General features: G+C 37.1%; 1 protein-coding gene across 3 annotated transcripts in view; it reads left to right on the top strand.

Annotated features, from left to right (window-relative positions):
- Positions 1-20,953, top strand: part of GK (glycerol kinase) — an 88,017-nt gene that overhangs the window by 58,307 nt on the left and 8,757 nt on the right. For all 3 annotated transcript variants that reach the window (XM_011959818.1, XM_011959819.1, XM_011959820.1), the window contains 7 exons: positions 5,449-5,491; positions 5,945-6,025; positions 16,621-16,699; positions 17,518-17,614; positions 18,110-18,194; positions 18,709-18,829; positions 18,939-19,082. In XM_011959818.1, the coding sequence (XP_011815208.1) occupies positions 5,449-5,491; positions 5,945-6,025; positions 16,621-16,699; positions 17,518-17,614; positions 18,110-18,194; positions 18,709-18,829; positions 18,939-19,082 (650 nt within the window). The remainder of the gene's footprint in view (positions 1-5,448; positions 5,492-5,944; positions 6,026-16,620; positions 16,700-17,517; positions 17,615-18,109; positions 18,195-18,708; positions 18,830-18,938; positions 19,083-20,953) is intronic.

Below are 20,953 nucleotides of genomic sequence, written 5' to 3' on the forward strand. Positions count from 1 at the left end.
CCCAAAGTGCTGGGATTACAGGCTTGAGCCACTGCGCCCGGCCTGTGTGAGAATTTTTTGAGGAGGAGGGATGTGGGAATTCTTTGCAGGTCATGGTAATCTGAGGTTACATGACCAAGAGAATTTGAGTCAGCCTGAGTCTGGAAACATTCTTGGAATCTGGGTTCCAGGCAGCTGAATCAAGAGTCAAGAGAAATAACATAGAAAACTAGGTTATTTTTCTCTTTCTTTCCTCCTCTGCCAGCAACACTATTGCTAGTAAATCAAATGTTATCTATATTTTAGGTGCCTAGCACAGTACAATCAGCCCTCTGTATCTGCAGGTTCCATATCTGTGGATTAAAAATATTCAGGAAAAAAACCCATAAAAAATAACAATACAACAGAAAAATACAAATTTTAAAATACAGTATAACAACTATTTACACAGCATTTACATTGTGTTAGGTATTATAAATAATCTGGAAATGATTTAAAATATACAGGAGAAGGATGTATGTAGGTTACATGCAAATATGACACAATTTTATCCACAGTACTTGAACATCCTTGGATTTTAGTATGTGTTGGGGCAGTAGGGGACCCTGGAACCAATCAATGCCCTCTGCCCCAGATACCAAGGGATGACTGTATGTAGCATATGGTAGGTACCCAATACAGTAGCCTGCTTTTCCTCCTCTCTCTACTGCCCTCCCCACTAGCATTATCAGCCAAGTCCTTAAGTGATGAATTTCAGTTAGGGAGGACTTGTTTAAGTACCTCTGCAGCTACTACAGATTGGAAGAGGGAAATAACAAATTATAAGATCTTTGATCTCATATTTATCTCCCTGAGGGAAAAGAACACAAATATGCAGTTAATCATGTATAAATCAGAACTTATGTGCCATGAGAAACTTTGAAGCAAAGCTGTTGGGTTTCAATGGGAGGAAATAAAAATTACAAAAGATTTTCTTAGTAATGAGATGCTTTGAAAAATGAGCAGTATTGGAGGGTACAGGGAACATTGAACAGAGAGACGTATGGAGAAATAGAAGACTTTGTTTAGAGAATATAGAGAACATTAGAGTAGGCAAGTGACAAAAAATATAAAGCTAGGATCATGTTGTGAAGCCCGATATTTCAGGCTAAGGAGCTTTTCTTGATAGGCAGTAGGAAACTTTTGAAGGCTTATGAGCTGGTGTTCAGAGATGACTGGAGTTGTCAGTAGCAGTCTTGGGTGAAAGTGAGGAAAGACTAGAGGCCAAGACGCCATGGAGGAAGCCACTATAGTGTCCTGGTAATGAGCACATGGGCTCAGAAGGATGGAGACAGAGGGAGGCCATGAGTGAATGTGCATGGCACTGTAGAGGAGAAAGGGAGGGGAAGTAGGTATGTCATCTAGGTACCTGGACCCTGTGGTTAGGCTTAGCCAAAGTGGAAAGGGTCTGAGTAGAAGAATTTCTGTTCAGAGCATGTTTGTGGTGCTGGCACACTGTATGTTGCACACATTTGGAAATGTGGAATAAGTTCTGTATAGAAATAGAAATTTTTAGCTAGGCACAGTGGCTCATACCTGTAATTCCAGCACTTTGGGAGGCCAAGGCAGGTGGATCACTTGAGGTGGGGAGTTTGAGACCAGACTGGCCATCATGGCAAAACCCCGTCTCTACTAAAAATACAAAAATTAGCTGGGTGTGGTGGCAAGTGCTTGTAATTCCAGCTACTCAGAAGGCTGAGGCATGAGAATTGCTTGAACCTGGGAGGCGGAGGCTGCAGTGACCTGAGATTGCATCACTGCATTCCAACCTGGGTGACAGAGTGAGACTGCCTCAAAAAAAAAAAAGGTGGAAAATTTGGAATTTCCCTAGATGGAGGGGATTTTGAAGCAGTAGAAGTAGAAGAAATTACCAAGAAAAAATACACAAGTAGAGGAGATTTTTACATAAGTAGAAGTAGCAGGCACCGGGATAGAGAAGTCAGAAAAACAATGCAGTTATTCATTTTTTGTTTTATATATATATATATATATGAGATATATATATGAGATAGGGTCTCGCTCTGTCACCTAGGCTGGAGTGCAGTAGTGAGATCTCAGCGTACTGCAGGCTTGACCTCCTGGGCTCAAGTAATCCTCTCCCCCTCAGCCTCCTGAGTAGCTAGTACTACAGGTGCATGCCACCACACTTAGCTAATTTTTAAATTTTTTGTAGAGATGAGGTCTTACCATATTGCCTAGGTTGTGTCAACTTCCTGGGCTCAAGCAATCCTCCTGCCTCAGCCTTCCAAACTACTGGGATTATAGGCATGAGCCACTGCACCTAGCCTGAAGTTATTGATTAGTGTGGAAATCCAGGGTGGAGATATTTATGAGGGAGGCATGGTCAGTAGCACAAAACATTATTAAGAGGTCATAGAGGCCGAGTACCAAGAATAGACCATTATACATAGAAATTAGGTCTTCATTTGGTGACTTTTTTTTTTTTTTTTGAGATGAAGTCTCGCTGTGTCACGAGGCTGGAGTGCAGTGGCGTGATCTCGGCTCACTGCAACTTCGGTCTCCCAGGTTCAAGCAATTCTCCTGCCTCAGCCTCCCAAGTAACTAGGACTGCAGGTGCACGCCACCACACCCAGCTAATTTTTGTATTTTTAATAGAGACGGGGTTTCACCATGTTGGCCAGGATGGTCTTGATCTCTTGACCTCGTGATCTGCCCACCTCGGCCTCCCAAAGTGCTGGGATTACAGGTGTGAACCACCACGCCTGGCCATTTGGTGACTTTTAAGAGTGAAGTTTTACTAGAATGCTCAAGATAGAAGCCTGATTGCAAATGGTCAAAAGAGATGTAAGCAGGTAGGAAATCGAAGATATGTGCTTTGCAAAAATACAACCATCCAGGAATGGTGAGAGAAGGACATAGTTTGTGAGGTTAACAGGATTATGTAACATTTTGGGAATTTTGTTTGATTTTCTTTGTAAGTTATGGTAAGACCAGAGAATGTTTCTTTGGAGTCTGAGCAGAGAACAGATGAAAGTTGTAAAATAAATGGGGTATAAGTGATGGGCAAGACCAAATAAGAGGTTAGAGAGACTGGGATTGAAAATTTAGTTAATTTCTCCCAACCTCAGCGGAGAGAAAATGACAGTCTGCTCAGAATTCAATGAAAAGCCCATCTCTGTTTCAGAGTGGGGAAAGAAATTATGGATGATTCTAATTTTTCTTTCAGCTTAGCTGTATTTTCCGATTTTTCTAGAATGTTAAAAAAATTGATTATTTGAACATTAAATTTTATTTTTCTGAAAGAGCACCTAAGATAGCTGTCTCATTTATCCAGGAGTGCTGATTGAGTGTGACAAAGTTTTTACCTCCCTCATAGCTTCCTCCATGGTCAACCCCCCTGCCCCTGTGTGCCATCTTTGTCACACCTCTTTGGGCTGCTCAGTCCTGATCTGATAGTCATGAAGGAGAGCAAGCAACCTTTACCTTTGCAGAAGTTGGAAAAGTTAGACATCTTTCTGGGATGTTTGAACAAAGTACAGTGTTCTGTGAGTACAATGTACAGTGAGGAAGGCAAGGTAGATCACGTAAATGCTGAAAGCTCCATATGTGCTTGATGACTGGGAAGAAAGAACAATAAAATTTAAGAGGAAAATACTTGCATGTGTACTGCTTTAAAAGCTGTGGCCTAAATATAGCAAGGAAGTCTCTTCATATTTGCTAATACTCATTAATTGCTTATTAAGTATACTCACTTAAGAATTCACTTTTATTAAGTGCCTTGAGTCTTCTCATCAATTTTGCACTAAGACACATATGCAACTGTTCAATATAGTGTTTATATGGATGCTAAATTGGTACAGAGTTCTCCTTTAAAAAGCATGAAATAGATAATTAACTTCCATTTTTATGAATATTTATCACAGTAGATTAACTTGAAATATATAGCTTTTTCAGTGTGTGGCAATAAAACGGTATAGTGATTTTGTGTTTTAGTTTGTAAATGTGTTACCTGTACCTAGTGTTATTTGACAAGTGTCTTTACAAAATTAGATATTAGTCGCTCCTTGAATTTGTCACCTGCTCATGAAGCAGGCCAAGAATATATTTGGATGAGAGGATATAGACTATCCTAGGCTAATCCTTATTCAGAACAATGGTACCTGGAAAAATGTCAGAAAACAATTTCTCTTGGTTTTGTGTTTGTTGCACAATCAAAATGCAGCTGATGGGATCTTTTGAATTAGTGCTGACTGGTAGTAGCTTCTTCTGGGATCCTTCTGCCAGCTCCTGGACTGAATGCTGTCCCATCTTTCAATTGCTGGAATGTCACCAGCACAGTTAGAATCCTGGTGGTGCAGGGCACAGCAGCAAGGCCCACGGGGAGGGAATGCCCAGCTTGGGCAGAGCCAAGCAAGGGTGACTGTAGCAACCTTGTTACCCCAACTCAGCTTAACTGTTCCTCTGTGACCCTTATTGGTATCACTTTGGGCCACTTATCTGCCTGGCACAAGTCAAAACTACCTATTAATGTCCAAGGGCCAGACTTGCTGCAGAGTCAAAAGTTTATATTGATAAGGCTGCCACAAAATAAATTCAGTTCTTCTGTAACAGCCATGTTACATTCTGGCTCTGATTATCAAAGGTAGACCTTAAATTGCTTTCCCTTCCATGCCACTCTTGTCCTAGCTTTCCAACTACACCCTCCCACACTCTGTATCCAGCCTCCCCACGCTGCCTGAAGATAGTGGTGTTTCTCGGTTTATGACTGTATTAATGATAGAGCTAAGCTGGCTGTCAGTTATGATGCTTCACTCCACATGAATTAATAGTAACATAACTATGACAGAACTTAGAATTTATTGTAATTCAGTGGTATTTTATAAACACAGCCCTGGCCTAGGACTGACTAAACACTAAATACTATATCTGCATGTTTCTATTAAGATTGGATTGCACTGGCTAGGCACAGTGGCTTACATCTGTAATCCCAGCACTTTGGGAGGCCGAGGGGGGTGGATCACGAGATCAGGAGATCAAGACCATCGTGACTAACACGGTGAAAACCCCGTCTCTACTAAAAATAGAAAAAATTAGCTGGGCGTGGTGACACATGCCTGTAGTCCCAGCTGCTTGGGAGGCTGAGGCAGGAGAATTGCTTGAACTCAGGAGGTGGAGGTTGCAATGAGCCAAGATTGTGCAACTGCACTCCAGCCTGGGCAACAGAGCGAGACTCCATCTCAAAAAAAAAAAAAAAAAAGATTGCTCTAAGTACATTTTCTTCTAGGCTGATTTCTAAAACATTCCATGAAGATATATGATTTTTGTTAACTTTAGGAACTTTTATAAAACTATAATATAATGACTTTTTTGGACTAAATTATATGTCAGTTTTGATCATTTGTATTATTAATGTTTCATTATTTGCTTTCAATAAAATTGTCTTACTATTCATTCTCCCTTCAACTCTAGGTATGGAACAGGATGTTTCTTACTATGTAATACAGGCCATAAGGTTGGTTCTTTAAATTAAAAAATTGATAAAAGTCTTTAAGTTCATATAAATAATGCTTGAACATAATTTGCTATTAAATTACTTTTAGTCTTTAGCTTTTACTTAATCTTTATCAGGGTTTAATTTAGAGCTCAATACAAAATCTGAATGGTTCTAATAAGAACCATTTTAGGCTTTTTGAATTTTATATGTGTGTTTTTAATTGTATTGGTGGGAAATCTAGACTGAGACCTCGTCAAATTCTTAATGCAAATCTAATTTGAAACAAGGAATAAACTTTTTATACAGCTTAAATGTGTTCTTAATTCTGATCATTTTGACTATATTTATTTTTAAAAATTGGTTTATTGATTGCATTATTTTGTACCTATGTTATTATAACTTTAAAAAAATATTCTCATGTTATCTTTTCATTTTCCACTACTGAAATCTTTTTTTTTTTCTTTCCTACAGTGTGTATTTTCTGATCATGGCCTTCTCACCACAGTGGCTTACAAACTTGGCAGAGACAAACCAGTATATTATGCTTTGGAAGTAAGTTCTTTTTAATCAATATGGATAATACGACAAACACTCAAAGCTAATAAAAATTACAGTGTTTTCTAACACTTTTCTAGTAAATCTTAATACAGAGGACTCAAAAAGTTCTGCTTTCTTGGCATTTGATTGAGTTGAAGGAACCTGAGACTGACCTGGGTGTCAGGACTCACAGGAGACCTTGATTAGATTGGTTCCTCAGTTCTTACGCCAATTAATCGTGTCACCTTAGGCATATTACTTGACAGCTCTACAATGTAAGGTTTTTTTTTTTTTTTTTTTTCAATCTCTAAAGTTTAATTGGATTAACGTGCTAACATTTCTTTCATCTTGAAAATTCTTTGTTTTTATAAATAAAATGCTCCAGTGTTCCAAAGAGAACCCTGGGCACAAAAAAGCAGAATAACTCTCTTCACTTGTCTCCTCATAAAAATAAATTTTGTGTAACATTTTGATATAGAAAAGAAAGTGAGGAGATTTATGCCACTTATCACTGGAAACATTTATTTCAAACATGTTTGTATGTTGTAGTAGGAATATGCCAGCCTAAGCCTGTAGGATATGGTAAGTTTGTGTTAGAAACATTTATTTATAAAGTCAAATAAATAGTATTATTTTTGTAAAATTAGATATATTTCTTATAAGTGTTTCTATATAATTAATTTTGAAATGGCTACCTTATAATGCACAAGTATACACTTGATCTGCAAACTTATTGAGGCTCATTTTTTGGAGTGTCTGATAATAATTTGTCACAAGGTAAAGACTTCTAGTTAGAGTTAAAACATTTTATTAGTCATTATGCCTAGCACATGAAGAATATTAGTTTATTTCTATTTTTCTCCCTTCCCCAACCCATAAACACTATAATATCTCCCCCCAGCTCCTTTTCTATGGATGGAAGCATTTGTGAAAACTTAGTCTGTATATTAAAGGTATCTTAACACTTCTCAGAACTTAAAATCCTACAAGCCCTCTCCCTCTCTACTTTCCATCTGTGGAGAGTGCATAGCACAACACTAGGCACATAGAATATGCACTTGATAAGTGTTACCTATAATATAATAAGAAGAATATGATTCTGCCTTTTTTCTTCTTGCATAGGAAACAATTAGTGCTTTAGAATTACAGGTGCCTTAGACCTGGGACAGGCCTCAGGGACAGGGGTCACTGGGTCTTAACTCCCCTCCCAATATGAAAAGCCTTCTCCTGTCTCCTTTACCAGTCCTTTACCAATAGCCATTCAACTTCTATCTGAAGACAGCACCCAAAGTTGCTTCTTAATAACACCTCTAGCATTGGACCTGCATTGGTTGTGAAAAGCGTTCCAACATTGGAGGCTGCGGTCAGTTTCTCTGGGTCTTCCTCCTCCAGGGTAAACTGACCCAATGCCTTGATCTCACATGGTTTATGGATGCTTTATAGTTCTGAACTCCCTTCATCGGGTGCATTGCAATTCATGTCGTCCAGAATGGAATATAATATTCTACATCTAATCTGACCTGTACTCAATCAATAGGGTGATTTGTGCCTCTCCTACCGTAAGCACTACTTTTGCTTTTCTAGCCTGAGAGTTCATTAATTTAGACTAGTAACCCCTTCATATTATTGGCCCTGGGAGCATATGCTAAAAAACCTAGCTTGTTTTCAAATGAATCATTGTCAAACCAAGTCTGCTCCGTTCTGTATTGTAGTTTATCTGTGTAGTTTTTTTGTTAAATCTAAATTCAGGTCTTTGTTTCTTCCTGTTTAATTTCATAATAGTAATTTTAGCCTATTCCTATATAGTCTGAATTCGTTTTCACTCTTTACTGTTACTCTTTCAGTTTTGTCTCATCTAGAGATTTAACAGGCATATGCTTTATGATTTTGTTTCAATTTATGTAATGCTTTTAGATGCTTAGAATTGTAAAAGCTGAGAGAGACACTAGATCATATGACAATATACTTAGTTACACCCTCCTATCCCCTTGTTTTCCACATGAGGAAACTGAGATTAGAAAAGTGAAATTGGAGTCCCTTGGCCAAGTAACTTTTGACAACAGTAAGTAGCAGATCCAGGATGCACATCCAGATGCTTGGACATCAAAACCTTGATGCCTAGGCCACCCTGCTGTACCATTTCCTTCCTTGTAAGTCTGGAAGTTCTGGGCTCCAGTCTACCAAGCCCAGTGTTGTTGTCCCTGCATCCAGCTTATGTCCTTTCCTTCATCTGCTAACCTAACAGTCTCAGCAACAACAACAACAACACACATACGCATACTAATATGTTAACGGTGTAGTTAGAATTTTCTTTATGTTTTCTTACTTTTTTTTTTTTTTTACAATTAACAAACATTTAAAAAAATTAAATTAAATCAAACCAAAAAACAAGGGTGGGGAATAATGCTAGATTGGTAAGACTTTTTATCAGTAAACTCATGCTAATTTCATTTGGTCATACTAATTCCTTTTTTTGTAAATGCTTACAAAGTATATATTTAATAATATTGTCTTTCATTTGATCGATTATTGTTAGTCTTAGAAGTTGGAGATAGGAACATTTTAGTCTTTATGATCTTTAAAACCTGAAACTATAGCTACCCATCTTCAGTCTTTTAGTCTTTTTTCATTCTTCCTCTGCTGATTTGAGAGGAATAAAAAGCATTTCTATGTTTTTATTTTGGTGATTTTTTTTCTTTTGTGTATACCCTTAGATTTTTAAAACATTGTTAAACCATATATTTTTCTAAGCGTGTATGTCATTATTTGATATTTTTAATCTCCCAACCATGATGAGGACCTCTAATATTTTATTCTACCTCCTTCATCACCAATTGTGTTATTTTGTTTAAAGCTTTAATTTCCCCCATTTTGTTCAACATGCAATAATTACTATTGTTTTCTTTGCAGTCCACAATGAATCATATTTAGTGACTTATTTTTCTTAGTTTTCTGTGTCCAGTATCATTTCTTTTGTCTCATACCTTTTTTATTCCCACCTACTTTTTTTTTCTTCTTCTTCTTCTTTTTTGCTGAGGGGCATCCTTCTATATTTCTTTTAGTAATAGTGTGGGATAGTAAGCCTATTCTTTTTAGGTTTGTCTTTATTTTGCCCTCACTCTAAGGATTAGTATAAAAGCCTATATTAATTGTTTTTCCCACATCCCTTCTGGCCATTTTCGATGCTGATGAGACCTCTGCTGTTAATATGTGGTTCATTTGTAGATAATCTGGTTTATTGTCTGGGAGTTTCTAACATTATCTCTTTATCATTGATGTTCTATGGTTTTACTATGATATGCCTGGGTTTGGATTTATTTTTATTTATCCTGTTAGGTACTTGGATCCAAGTCTGTCTTCAGATCTGGAAAGTTCTCAGCAATTATCTCTTCAAATATTGCTCCTCTACCATTACCTCCATCCTCTTCTGGAATTGCTATTGGATGAATATTGGAACCTTTCAACCCATCATCCATGTCTCTTAACTGCCCTTTTATATTTTTTTAATCTCTTTGTTTCTCTGTGCTGCGTCCCTGGTGAGTTTCTCAGTATCTACCTTCCATTTCCAAATTCTCTCTTTAAAACAAACAAGACAAAACATAAAAGCCTTTTTTTGTATTGTGAAATATAAGACACATACAGAAAAATGAATTAAATATCAATGTACAACTCGAAAAATTACTATAAAGTCTCATGTAACTTGTTCCTAGAACGCTGCCAATCCCAAGAACCTCTATTTGCCCCCGATCACAACTTCCTCCCTCTCCCTGAGATAAACATCAGCCTGACTTTTGTCATAATCACTTCCTTACTTTTCTTTGTAGTTCTAACACTTAAATGTGCAGCCCTGAACACCAGAGTTTAGTTTTGCATGTGTTTAATATTTGATATATTAAAAATATAAAAGAGAGAGAGAGCATGTGCATGCATATCTGAGTCACTTAGTGTGTATTTTTTTGTATTTTTTGATCTGGCTTCTTTCAGTCAACATTATGTTTGTGAGATTCATCCACAGTATTATACATAGCTGTTTTTTTCATTCCTTCTTATTGCTATATGAAATTATTGAAGTTCAGTATTTATTCAGCTGTTGATGATATTCGAGTGGTTTTCAGTATTTGGCTATTATGAAAAATGCTGCTATGAACATTTTTGTATATGCCTCCTGATGTAAATGTATTCACCTTTCTGTAGGAGTAGAATTTCTAGGCCATAGATTATGTATGTCTTCACTTTGAGTAGATAATGCAAACCATTTTTCACAGTAGATGTGGCAAGTTGCACTCCTACCAGCAATGTGGGGGAGTGCTAATTTACTCATCATCTCTATCTAATCTAGAGTTTACCCCATCTATTACATTTTTCATCTTATTTAATATTTTCATTTCTATAGTTTTTATTTGGTTATTTTTCACATCCACCTGATTTTGTTTCAGTTCTCTGTTTTTATTTTGATTCTTGATTTCATGTTTGTTTTTAAAATGGAAGTCATTTCCTAATTTATCTCCGAATACTTAAAGCATACATATTTTAAAATCTGTGTTAGGCTGGAATGAACTCTAGTCCAGCTATTAAGTTTGTTGGATTTCTTTCTTTCTTTTTTTTTCTTTTTTTTTTGAGATGGAGTCTCGCTCTGTTGCCCAGGCTGGAATGCAGTGGCCCCATCTCGGCTTACTGCAAGCTCCGCCTCCTGGGTTCACACCATTCTCCTGCCTCAGCTGGGACTTATGCTAATTTTTTGTATTTTTAGTAGGGATGGGGTTTCGCGTGTTAGCCAGGATGGTCTTGACCTCATGACCTCGTGATCCGCCTGCCTCGGCCTCCCAAAGTGCTGGGATTACAGGCGTGAGCCACTGTGCCCAGCCTTGTTGGATTTCTTAATACAAGAGTTCTTCATATAATTTAGAATTGTCACTTCCAGCCTTGTCTTCCATTAAGCCATATAGCCTCAGTCAGCAAATACACACTTGCTTATTTTTCTAGCATTCCTACACAAGTAAGAGAGCGCCACCTAGCCCCTGGCTTCAAGCATTGAGCCTGATTCTTTCTATTCCCTGTCTTACACAAAACATTTTGGACCCCTTTCTTCTGGAGGAACCAGTTCCCAGCCACCACTCCTACTCCCTGACACATACAGAAAAATAAATCAGAAGCCATCATGCTCGTGGCTTCAGTCCTGTTTGGTTATGTGTTTCCGTGTCTGTCCACGTAGATGTTATTCTGTATTTGAGTCAGCATGTTGTTTCAGTTTTCTCTTTTATATAGTGTCTGTTATCCTCTGTGGTTAGAACAAAGGGGATTTTTGAAGTACAAACTCATTATTTCTGCTCCTGTAAGCATCTGCATCTTCTTTTTCATCAAAAGAGAACTCTTTTTCTCTCTCTGAAGCCCCTGGCAGGTGATACTAAGGCCTGACATTTTAACACCTCTAAATTCTCATTTTCATTATTTGTAAAAAGAAATTGGGGTTCATGATCCTTACGTTGTTCTGTGACATTAAGCTCATATTAAACTGGTTAAATTTGTCCCACCCTTTCTAGTTGGAAAATATTTCTCAGTAGTGGAAGAGACTGGAGCAAAATAGAGCCATTGAGTGGTTCTGTCTTCCCTCTGGCATCCTTGTTCCTCTTCTTTTTCCAAATACTGTTTCACAAAACAAAAATCCTTTTGGGAACTTTTAACATGATTATGAACTTGAGCTTACTTATGACTTGAGAATTCCATGTTCCGTGTTTTTTCACTAGAATATAGATTTCCCGAGGCCAGGATACTTGTCTATCTTGTTTACCACTCTGTCCCAGCAGGCTGGCAGATAATACGTACCCATTAAATATTGTTTAAATACCGAATCCTATGTTAGGCCATTTTTTTCTTTTTAAATATGAACTTCAAAGAGGGTTCCCTGTATCGCCTTATTGGTTTCTTTAAATGTCTCTTCCCCTATTTTTTCTTTGGTATGGTTTAACGATTATAGCGTTAAGATTTCCTTTTTAGAGTTTTTCATCCTTCTTGAGCTAAATCCCGGTTTTAGGTATAAACCTATGTAGTAGATTATCTATTGCTGTGTAACAAGATTACCACAAACTTAAGTGGCTTAAAACAACACATGTGTTGTTTCTCAGTTCCCATGGGTTCAGAATCCAGGCACAGCTTAGCTTGGTACAGAGCTGCAGTCAAGGTGTTGACTGAGGCTCTTCTGTCATCTGAGGTTTAATCTGCTTCCAGGTTCATTCAGGTTATTGGCAAAATTCAGTTCCTTGTGGTTGTCTGCTTCCTTAAAGTCAGGAAGGGAGGGAATATCTCCAGCAAGACAGGCACAGTAAATCATGCAATGGAAGCACATACACATCACCACACATATCCCATCACTTTTGACATGTACTGTTGGGTAGGAGAAAGTCACAGATATCACCACACTCAAGAGGCGGTGATTATGCAAGGGTATGAACATCAGGAGGCAGGGATCATGGGAGCCACCTTAATTAAAAGTCTATCTGCCACAAGCATATAAACATTGTTTATGAACTTTTATAATGTTCTTTCTTGAAAAGTATACTTTCTGAGCAATAAATGCTTTTAATTGTAGTTCCCCAACTTGTTACTGAAGTATTAATGAAATCTGTTACATTTCAAAAGTAATGTTGCTCCAATTCAACTCTTCCCTTTCTCTATGCAATTAAAAATGCTATAGAGTTAGACACTGCATTTGTAATCTAATATATACAAATTAACTACATTATAAATTATATATGTACAGATACATGGCACTGTAGTATACACAAAACTGTGTTTGCTATGCCTGATGGATGATTGTAAGCAATTTAGGGTAATCTTTACTTTACGTGATTTTTCTTCATACTCACGAATTTTCACCCTAATTGCCTTGTAAGCTACAATTCTACTGCATCCTGAAATATCCTGCTTTACTTTTATACTGTTTGTGGCAGTGGCATTCATGTCAAGGAGCTTTTGAAGAAAAATGTGTTTGCCTGCTATGACATTACATCAGATCTACTTGATTATTTTTAATTCAATCTTCGTATAGCCTATTTCTTAGCCTTTCACTTTCCAGGCTACATGTCTAGTTTTAAAATAATTTATTCCTCTTGCCCTGTTATAATTTAATTCATTATTATTTACACCCTCTTACTTTCATTGCATCTCCCTTAGTGTACAACTGTTAGGCTTGCATGCATCTTTTCCAGGGAGTCATAACCTAGAACAAGGGCTGATTCAAATTTGTAGATGATATACTAAAGTATTGGATCTTTATACTTAGGATGTAACTTATGGCAACTTAATTGATAACAAGTAGATAGTCGCCTTCTATTTATCACTTTAGGTTTTGGCTGCTATGCTCTTTTCCTGTCCAGCTTTGAAGCATTATACCATCTTCCATTTTGTTTCCTGCCTCTGAATTCAGAAGACCACATGTCTTTTGTGAATTTAGAGGTGTCTCTCATTTTTATTTCTTTAAAAGCTAAACCATACCATGTATTATATCTTGACAGCAAAATTATTTACTTTTTTCAGATAAGTGTTTTTCTCTACCTTTTATTGTGTTATATTGAATCTAGTTTTTCAATCACAACAAAACACTTCTGTATATTCCTGATGACAGAATTTAAAACAATTATCTCCTGGAGCCTTAACAGTGACTATGTATTTTTTTTCTTTTGTTTTAATCTAAATGATACTCTGATTCTCAACTAGTTACCTCTAATCAAAACCTTGATTTTCCTTTTGCTAAAATCATATTGCTTCCTCTTAAAAATATGGTGTAAGCATGTCACATCCTATCTTTTTCAGTGGAAATGAGGTATATCAGCATGTGGTTTCCTAGAGTATAAAGTCCCACTAGCTGTGCCACAAAATCACTTTACTAGACTCCTAGCACAGTGGCTTCTAAAAATTCATAGTTTAACTCTACTTGCCTAAAACAATTATGTATGTATTTCTTGCTAGATGCCATTTAAGGACAGTGTCTTTCAGAGTATAAGGAGGAGGGACACCTGTTTTTGTTTTTGTTTTTCAATTAGGTCTAGAATTATACTGCCCATGGCAGCCATGGCCACATGCAGCTATTGAGCACTGGAAATGTGGCTAGTCTGAATTGAGATGTGCTGTTAAGTGTAAAGTGTATACCAGATGTCAAAGATAGTACAAAAAAATAAAATATCTCAAAATTTAATATTGATTTCGTGTTGTAATTTTTTTAATACATTGGGTTAAATAAAATATTAATTTTACCTTACTTTTACCTTTTTAATGTGGCAAAAATGTAAATTACATATGTGACTCACTTTATATTTCTATTGGACAGCACTGGTCTGAAAACTCTTACGTATTTACTAATATTTGGCAGCTGCTATCTCTGAACTGTCTGTTTCCAGGGGAAATTTGAGAGTAAAGTTCTTAAATCTCTCTTTTTTTTTTTTTTTTTGAGATGGAGTCTGGCTCTGTCGCCCAGGCTGGAGTGCAGTGGCCGGATCTCAGCTCACTGCAAGCTCCGCCTCCCGGGTTTACACCATTCTCCTGCCTCAGCCTCCCTAGTAGCTGAGACTACAGGCGCCCGCCACCTCGCCTGGCTAGTTTTTTGTATTTTTTAGTAGAGACGGGGTTTCACCGTGTTAGCCAGGATGGTCTTGATCTCCTGACCTCCTGATCCGCCCGTCTCGGCCTCCCAAAGTGCTGGGATTACAGGCTTGAGCCACCGCGCCCGGCCTTAAATCTCTTTAAACCAAAATTTTACTTAGTTCTCTTGAATGATCCCACTAAGTACCTAAATATGTAAATGTGTCAAACTTAATAAGTACAACAAGTTCTTTTAGGCAGGGAATGAGCTGTGTTAGAGTCCCTCGTAAGGTATTTGTTGAATTGTTTTTGTCCCATTTTTAAAGCCTTGTCATATTTGCACAGCTATGTCAGATCTGTTCCTCAAATACTTTTTGTGGTTAAAAAGCCATTTTATATATGTAGTAATACAGAGTACTGTATGTATGTCTACATATATAAAAATGTATAAACGTATAAACGTATAAACAGAATACAGGCATTCTGTAGGTTTGCAGTAACATAGTAACTTCTCATAGAAGCTATGAATGATGGAATATACCAGCATATTCATTCTCTAGTTTACTTACATCTTGACAACTGACAACAAGAAGGCATGACCATTTGTAATTCAGTTAATAGAACTGGGGACAGGTCCCTACATTTAATATCACCTGACATTTGGTTTGGAGTGACTCTGTGGAAGTAATTTACATTAATAATCTATATGAGTGAACTATCAGAGCTAAAAAATTTTCTTGGAATTCCTAGTGGTTTGTGCTGATACTTTTTTTTTTGCCGTCAGGATCTTTTTATAATAGCTTTATTGAGATATAATTCATATTCCACACAATTTACCCTTTTAAAGTATACAGTTCAATGGTTTATAGTAATACTATATTTACAGATTTTTACAACCGTCACCACTATCTAACTTTAGAACATTGTCACCACCCCAGAAAGAAACCCCATAACCACCCCCTATCCCCTAGCCCAGGCAACCACTACTTTCTTTTTCTATGGATTTGTCTGTTCTGGACATTTCATATGAATGGGATCATACAGTATATGGTCTTCTGTGCCTGGCTTCTTTCACTTTGCATAATGTTTTCAATGCTCATCCATGTTGTAGCATGTATTAAGACATCATTCCTTTCATAGTCCAATAATACTCCATTGTATAGACATACTGTGTTTTATCTATTCATCAGTCACTGGTATTTGGCTGATACTTTAACATTAAAAAAATTAATGAAGTCAATATTTACATTTAGTAAGAACCTTCACATATATTCTCATATTGAGCCTCACAGTAGTTTGTTTAGGTAAGTGTTGTCATAGTCATCATTTTATAGGTGAAGAAATGGAGGCTCAGAAAGCCTAAGTAATGTAGGCAAGTTACTTAGATTAATTTACTAAGATTAACTTACTAAATTACTTAGATTAGTTACTAAGATTACACAGCAATTAGGTACTAGAACTGGGACTCAAAGCCAGTTTATCTGACTCTAAAATATGTTTTTATCGTTATTGCCACAGCTCTAGGTGATTTTGTTTTAAAGAAAAATTACTTACTAACTAGCTTCTTTGCTTTTATTTATTTATTTATTTATTTATTTATTTATTTATTTATTTATATTTACTATACTGTTAGATATGGGAAACAGACTTGAAAAAACTTTTAATGTGGCCTCTCCCAGTAATTTTATGAATAATATGGCAATATATTTCTAAGTGATAACATACCTCAATAGCTTAGCAACAGACAGAAAATTGTTCAAGAAGCAAACTGACCAACAGATCGATGTCCACCTATAGGGACAAATCCAAGGGTGTGCTAGAAGGCTCACTTCTTTTCCCCATCCCATGAAAAACTTTTATTAGTGACTTAGACAAAACTATGTTTGTATTAGAAGACCTAGTTTTTCGTATTTGTCGGAGTCCCAAAATGGAAACTGAATTCTGTCCATCTGGTTGTGTCATACACAGAATATGCTCAATAAAAACCTTTGATCGTGATAAAATATATTCTGTCTTGGATTGCTTTTTTTCTTTAGGGTTCTGTAGCTATAGCTGGTGCTGTTATTCGCTGGCTAAGAGACAATCTTGGAATTATAAAGACCTCAGAAGAAATTGGTGAGTGTGTTCTAACAAAAGGTTAGAAAATCTGAAAAATGACACATTTCAGTATTTTATCTCTGCAATCTGTGAATACTTATGCTTTGCCCCAAATGTGATCCATAAATTATATAGATCCCTAGTATGAGTTTGACTTATACAAAAGACTATTTTGTGAAGATTTATAAAACAAGGAATTGTCATAATTAGTTGTGGTTATTAATAAACCGGCAATGTAGGGCATAAAAATTATCCAAGTGTAAAATTGAACACTGGAGATTGCCAGAAGCTGCAGATAGAGAAGTTGAGTTAAATTTATCTCATGAGAAAGAGCTTTAAGTCTTAGATTAGAGTGAGCATTAAAACTCTGGTACCTATAATTTAAGTATTAATATGGCTGTTTTCAGTCTATAGATAATTAGTTTGAGCTTCCCTACTCACTCTTGCATCCGTTTGTTTAACTCTGCCTGAAGGTGAGACCATCAGAAATACATTTCTGATTAGGGACACACTAGAGGCCACTTTTTCATCTCCTAGTCAGCAACCTTAAAAATAGTGGAAATGAGCTAAAATACCTTAAAGAAACGCATCTATCTGGTTCCTTGATTTCTTGAGCTAGGCTACATTTTAGTAGGGGGTATTTAATGTGGGAGAAACTCGTTTTTGTTGATCCTAGCATACTACAGTAGTTAGCAACATTTTGCTCTACCAATGAATTGGAAACCAAAACCCCTGTCCTAATTTTTCTAATTTTTAAAATAGGTGTGCTTATTTAATAATACACAATATTTGTATGATTTTTGTTTTGTTTTGTTTTGCTTTGTTTTTAATGTTAGAAAAGCTTGCTAAAGAAGTAGGTACTTCTTATGGTTGCTACTTCGTCCCAGCATTTTCGGGGTTATATGCACCTTATTGGGAGCCCAGCGCAAGAGGGTAAGTATTGAAAATGTGGTGTGCTTTTGGGGATCTTGATTTATTTACTAAAGTCATTAATAACTAATTAGTTTCTTATCTATTTTCAAATAATTATAACGTGTTGAGAAAACCTTTTCTTTTTGGAGAATATAATTTCAGAAACTTTAAGCTCCAAGAAGTTATGAATCAGCTGACAATAACCCCTGCCATATCCATATTCATGTTATCTTTTATCTTCAAGATGTCTGCAAGTTGTATAGTGAAGGAACATCATCATAATGAATATTGGTTCAGTTTTACGATGCCATCATCTCTTCAAATGCATCATAAACTTTTTCATGTATGAATGCAGAATTGTGAAATATAAGGTCTTTCTGAGTTACTTAATGATTATGTCCAGTTTTCTCTTCCTGGACACTTCTGTCTACCAAATTTGACCTTTTCATATTTGAGATATTTCAAATTGATTGGTTTATACCATTCTAATCTGAAAATCTTTGTGCGTATTTTTAGGATAATCTGTGGACTCACTCAGTTCACCAATAAATGCCATATTGCTTTTGCTGCATTAGAAGCTGTTTGTTTCCAAACTCGAGAGGTAACAAATACAGGCCTGTTTTCTTGTACTTAGTTCACTTTTATCACTCTTAAGTTATAAGTTAACGCCTGAGCTTTTTTCAGTACTGAAAATGTAGTTAATCAAATATTAAGGCTACCTAAATACTAATCTAAATATAAGCAGGGTTTTTTCCAGCTGTCATTACCTTCTAAGTTCCTGTTCCCTGTCAGCCACTGAGAATTTTATGGTTGTGGGGAGGCAGAGTGGCACACATTAGGCAAAGGAAATAGCACAAACATAGGCATCAAGGCAGAAAAACAGGGTACCAAACAGAGTTGTATAGCTTAGCTGAATATCAAGGTGAATGCAGAGGTGTACTGAAAGAAAAGGTTGGCTGTGAGCAGATCAAAGAGGGCTTAGAAGACTAGAATAAGAAGTCTCAATTTATTCCATAGGCTCTTGGAAGCTCTTGAGAGTTGAGTGGAGGATTGCCATTTTCAGAGATGTTACTATGAAATAGATTTATAACATTAATTACACTGGTTTATTTAAGATTTTGGATGCCATGAATCGAGACTGTGGAATTCCACTCAGTCATTTGCAGGTAGATGGAGGAATGACCAGCAACAAAATTCTTATGCAGCTACAAGCAGATATTCTATATATTCCAGTAGGTTAGTAAGTCTTCATTCCTTTAAACTCCTGGAGTAATGTTTCTTGGGGAAAACTAGTTCTTTGGGCATATGTAACCACAAAGATGTTGATGGAACTCTCTCCCCTCAGTGAAGCCCTCGATGCCTGAAACCACTGCACTAGGTGCTGCTATGGCGGCAGGAGCTGCAGAAGGAGTCGGCGTATGGAGTCTCGAACCCGAGGATTTGTCCGCCGTCACAATGGAGCGGTTTGAACCTCAGATTAATGCTGAGGGTACATTTAAATAATGAAATGTTTAGCGGTAATACTGTGAGTTTTGTGCATGGGAGTTTTGTTTTTCTGTTTAGTTAAAAGTTAAGGAACCGGCCGGGCGCAGTGGCTCACGCCTGTAATCCCAGCACTTTGGGAGGCCAAGGTGGGCGGATCACGAGGTCAGGAGATCGAGACCATCCTGGCTAACATGGTGAAACCCTGTCTCTACTAAAAATACATTAAAAAAAAAAAATTAGCGGGGAGTGGTGGCGGGCGCCTGTAGTCCCAGCTACTGGGGAGGCTGAGGCAGGAGAATGGCATAAACCCAGGAGGCGGAGCTTGCAGTGAGCCGAGATCGCGCCACTGCACTCCAGCCTGGGCGACACAGAGAGACTCCGTCTCAAAAAAAAGAAAAATGTTAAGGAACCAAGTAAAATAGTAAATGTTATCATTGCAGATTCGGGTACTAAGCATATTGGGCTTTACTGAATAAATGTGAATGACAGAAATCGTTGCTTATCAAAAGAACTTCTAAAATCACTTTTTAAAAACCATTTGCTTTTAATGTTTATGGTCCTTTAGTGTAGGATAATAATTCTGCCACACTGTCGGGTATAGCTAATTAGAACAGCCTTTTTTAAAGTGAGAAGGAAGATATATCAGCCACTCATCCCTAATGTCTATACCAGATCATCTTTGGTGCCAGTGGTCCAGCTTTAGGACATAATTAGCTGGGTTAAGAGACACTGGTAACTTTTAAGCACAGCAGGACTAACCTGATGAAGGCAGCAACAATTTAAGTAAGTGAACATTAGATATTTGATTCACTGTGCTAACTAAGCTAAGCCACAAGCTGTGATCAGCACTTTCACTAAAATGTAGTGATGCCGTTCTTAAATTTAAATAAATGTAGAAAAAATAAGGTTTTATATATTAGAATTGGTTTTATAACTTTTTAAAAACCTATGCATAAAATAGCATCAGCTGGGAATGGTGATATGTGCCTATAGTCCCAGCTACCCAGGAGGATCTCTTGGGCCCAAGAGTTCGAGTCCAGCCTAGGTAACATAATGAGACCCCTGTCTCTTAAAAAAAAAGAAAGCATCAAAGTGGATTTTAAGATATTGGGAATAAGCTTTCAAATGCATTTTTGTTTGGTTTTCTGGGAGACTATGCCAGTGTTTCTCAATTTTATTCATTCAACATATAAGAAAATGAATTATAATACTAGTAATTTTATAGTCAGAGCATACCATGTACCTTGATTTAGAAATGTATTTCAACATCTGATATTCTGTCATTTTTAACTTTTGCAATACTGGATGAAATATGAAGTTCAAAAAATGTTTCTACTTTTCAAAAAAAAAATCAACTTTATAATAAGCAAATAATGTCCAGAGCAGGTATATGGCCTCTAAATGCCAATCTCACTCTTAAAGCAAGGAAGCTCTATGTCAAGACAGCCATCTCCATTCGTAGGAGAGCCATCTTTGCTGGTGTTGAAGGCCTTAGCCTGGGGTTGATCAGTCATGCCCTATTGTCCTCCCTCTCACCAGCCCTCACTCCTCCCCATAAACGAATGGGCACCTAGATATAAATAGTACATTTTGCCAGCAAACAGTTGTTTATAGCCAACCACAGGCCAGAGACTGTACTGATGCGGGGATATAGAGATGAATAAAGCCTTATCTTCTTACCTTCTTTTGCCCTTCAGAAGATTTTTTTTTTTGAGACGGAGTCTGGCTCTGTCGCCCAGGCTGGAGTGCAGTGGCCGGATCTCAGCTCACTGCAAGCTCCATCTCCCAGGTTTACGCCATTCTTCTGCCTCAGCCTCCGGAGTAGCTGGGACTACAGGCACCCGCCACCTCGCCCGGCTAGTTTTTTGTATTTTT

This window comes from Colobus angolensis, unplaced genomic scaffold, assembly GCF_000951035.1.
Source record: "Colobus angolensis palliatus isolate OR3802 unplaced genomic scaffold, Cang.pa_1.0 Scaffold50, whole genome shotgun sequence".
NCBI classification, from domain to species: domain Eukaryota; kingdom Metazoa; phylum Chordata; class Mammalia; order Primates; family Cercopithecidae; genus Colobus; species Colobus angolensis.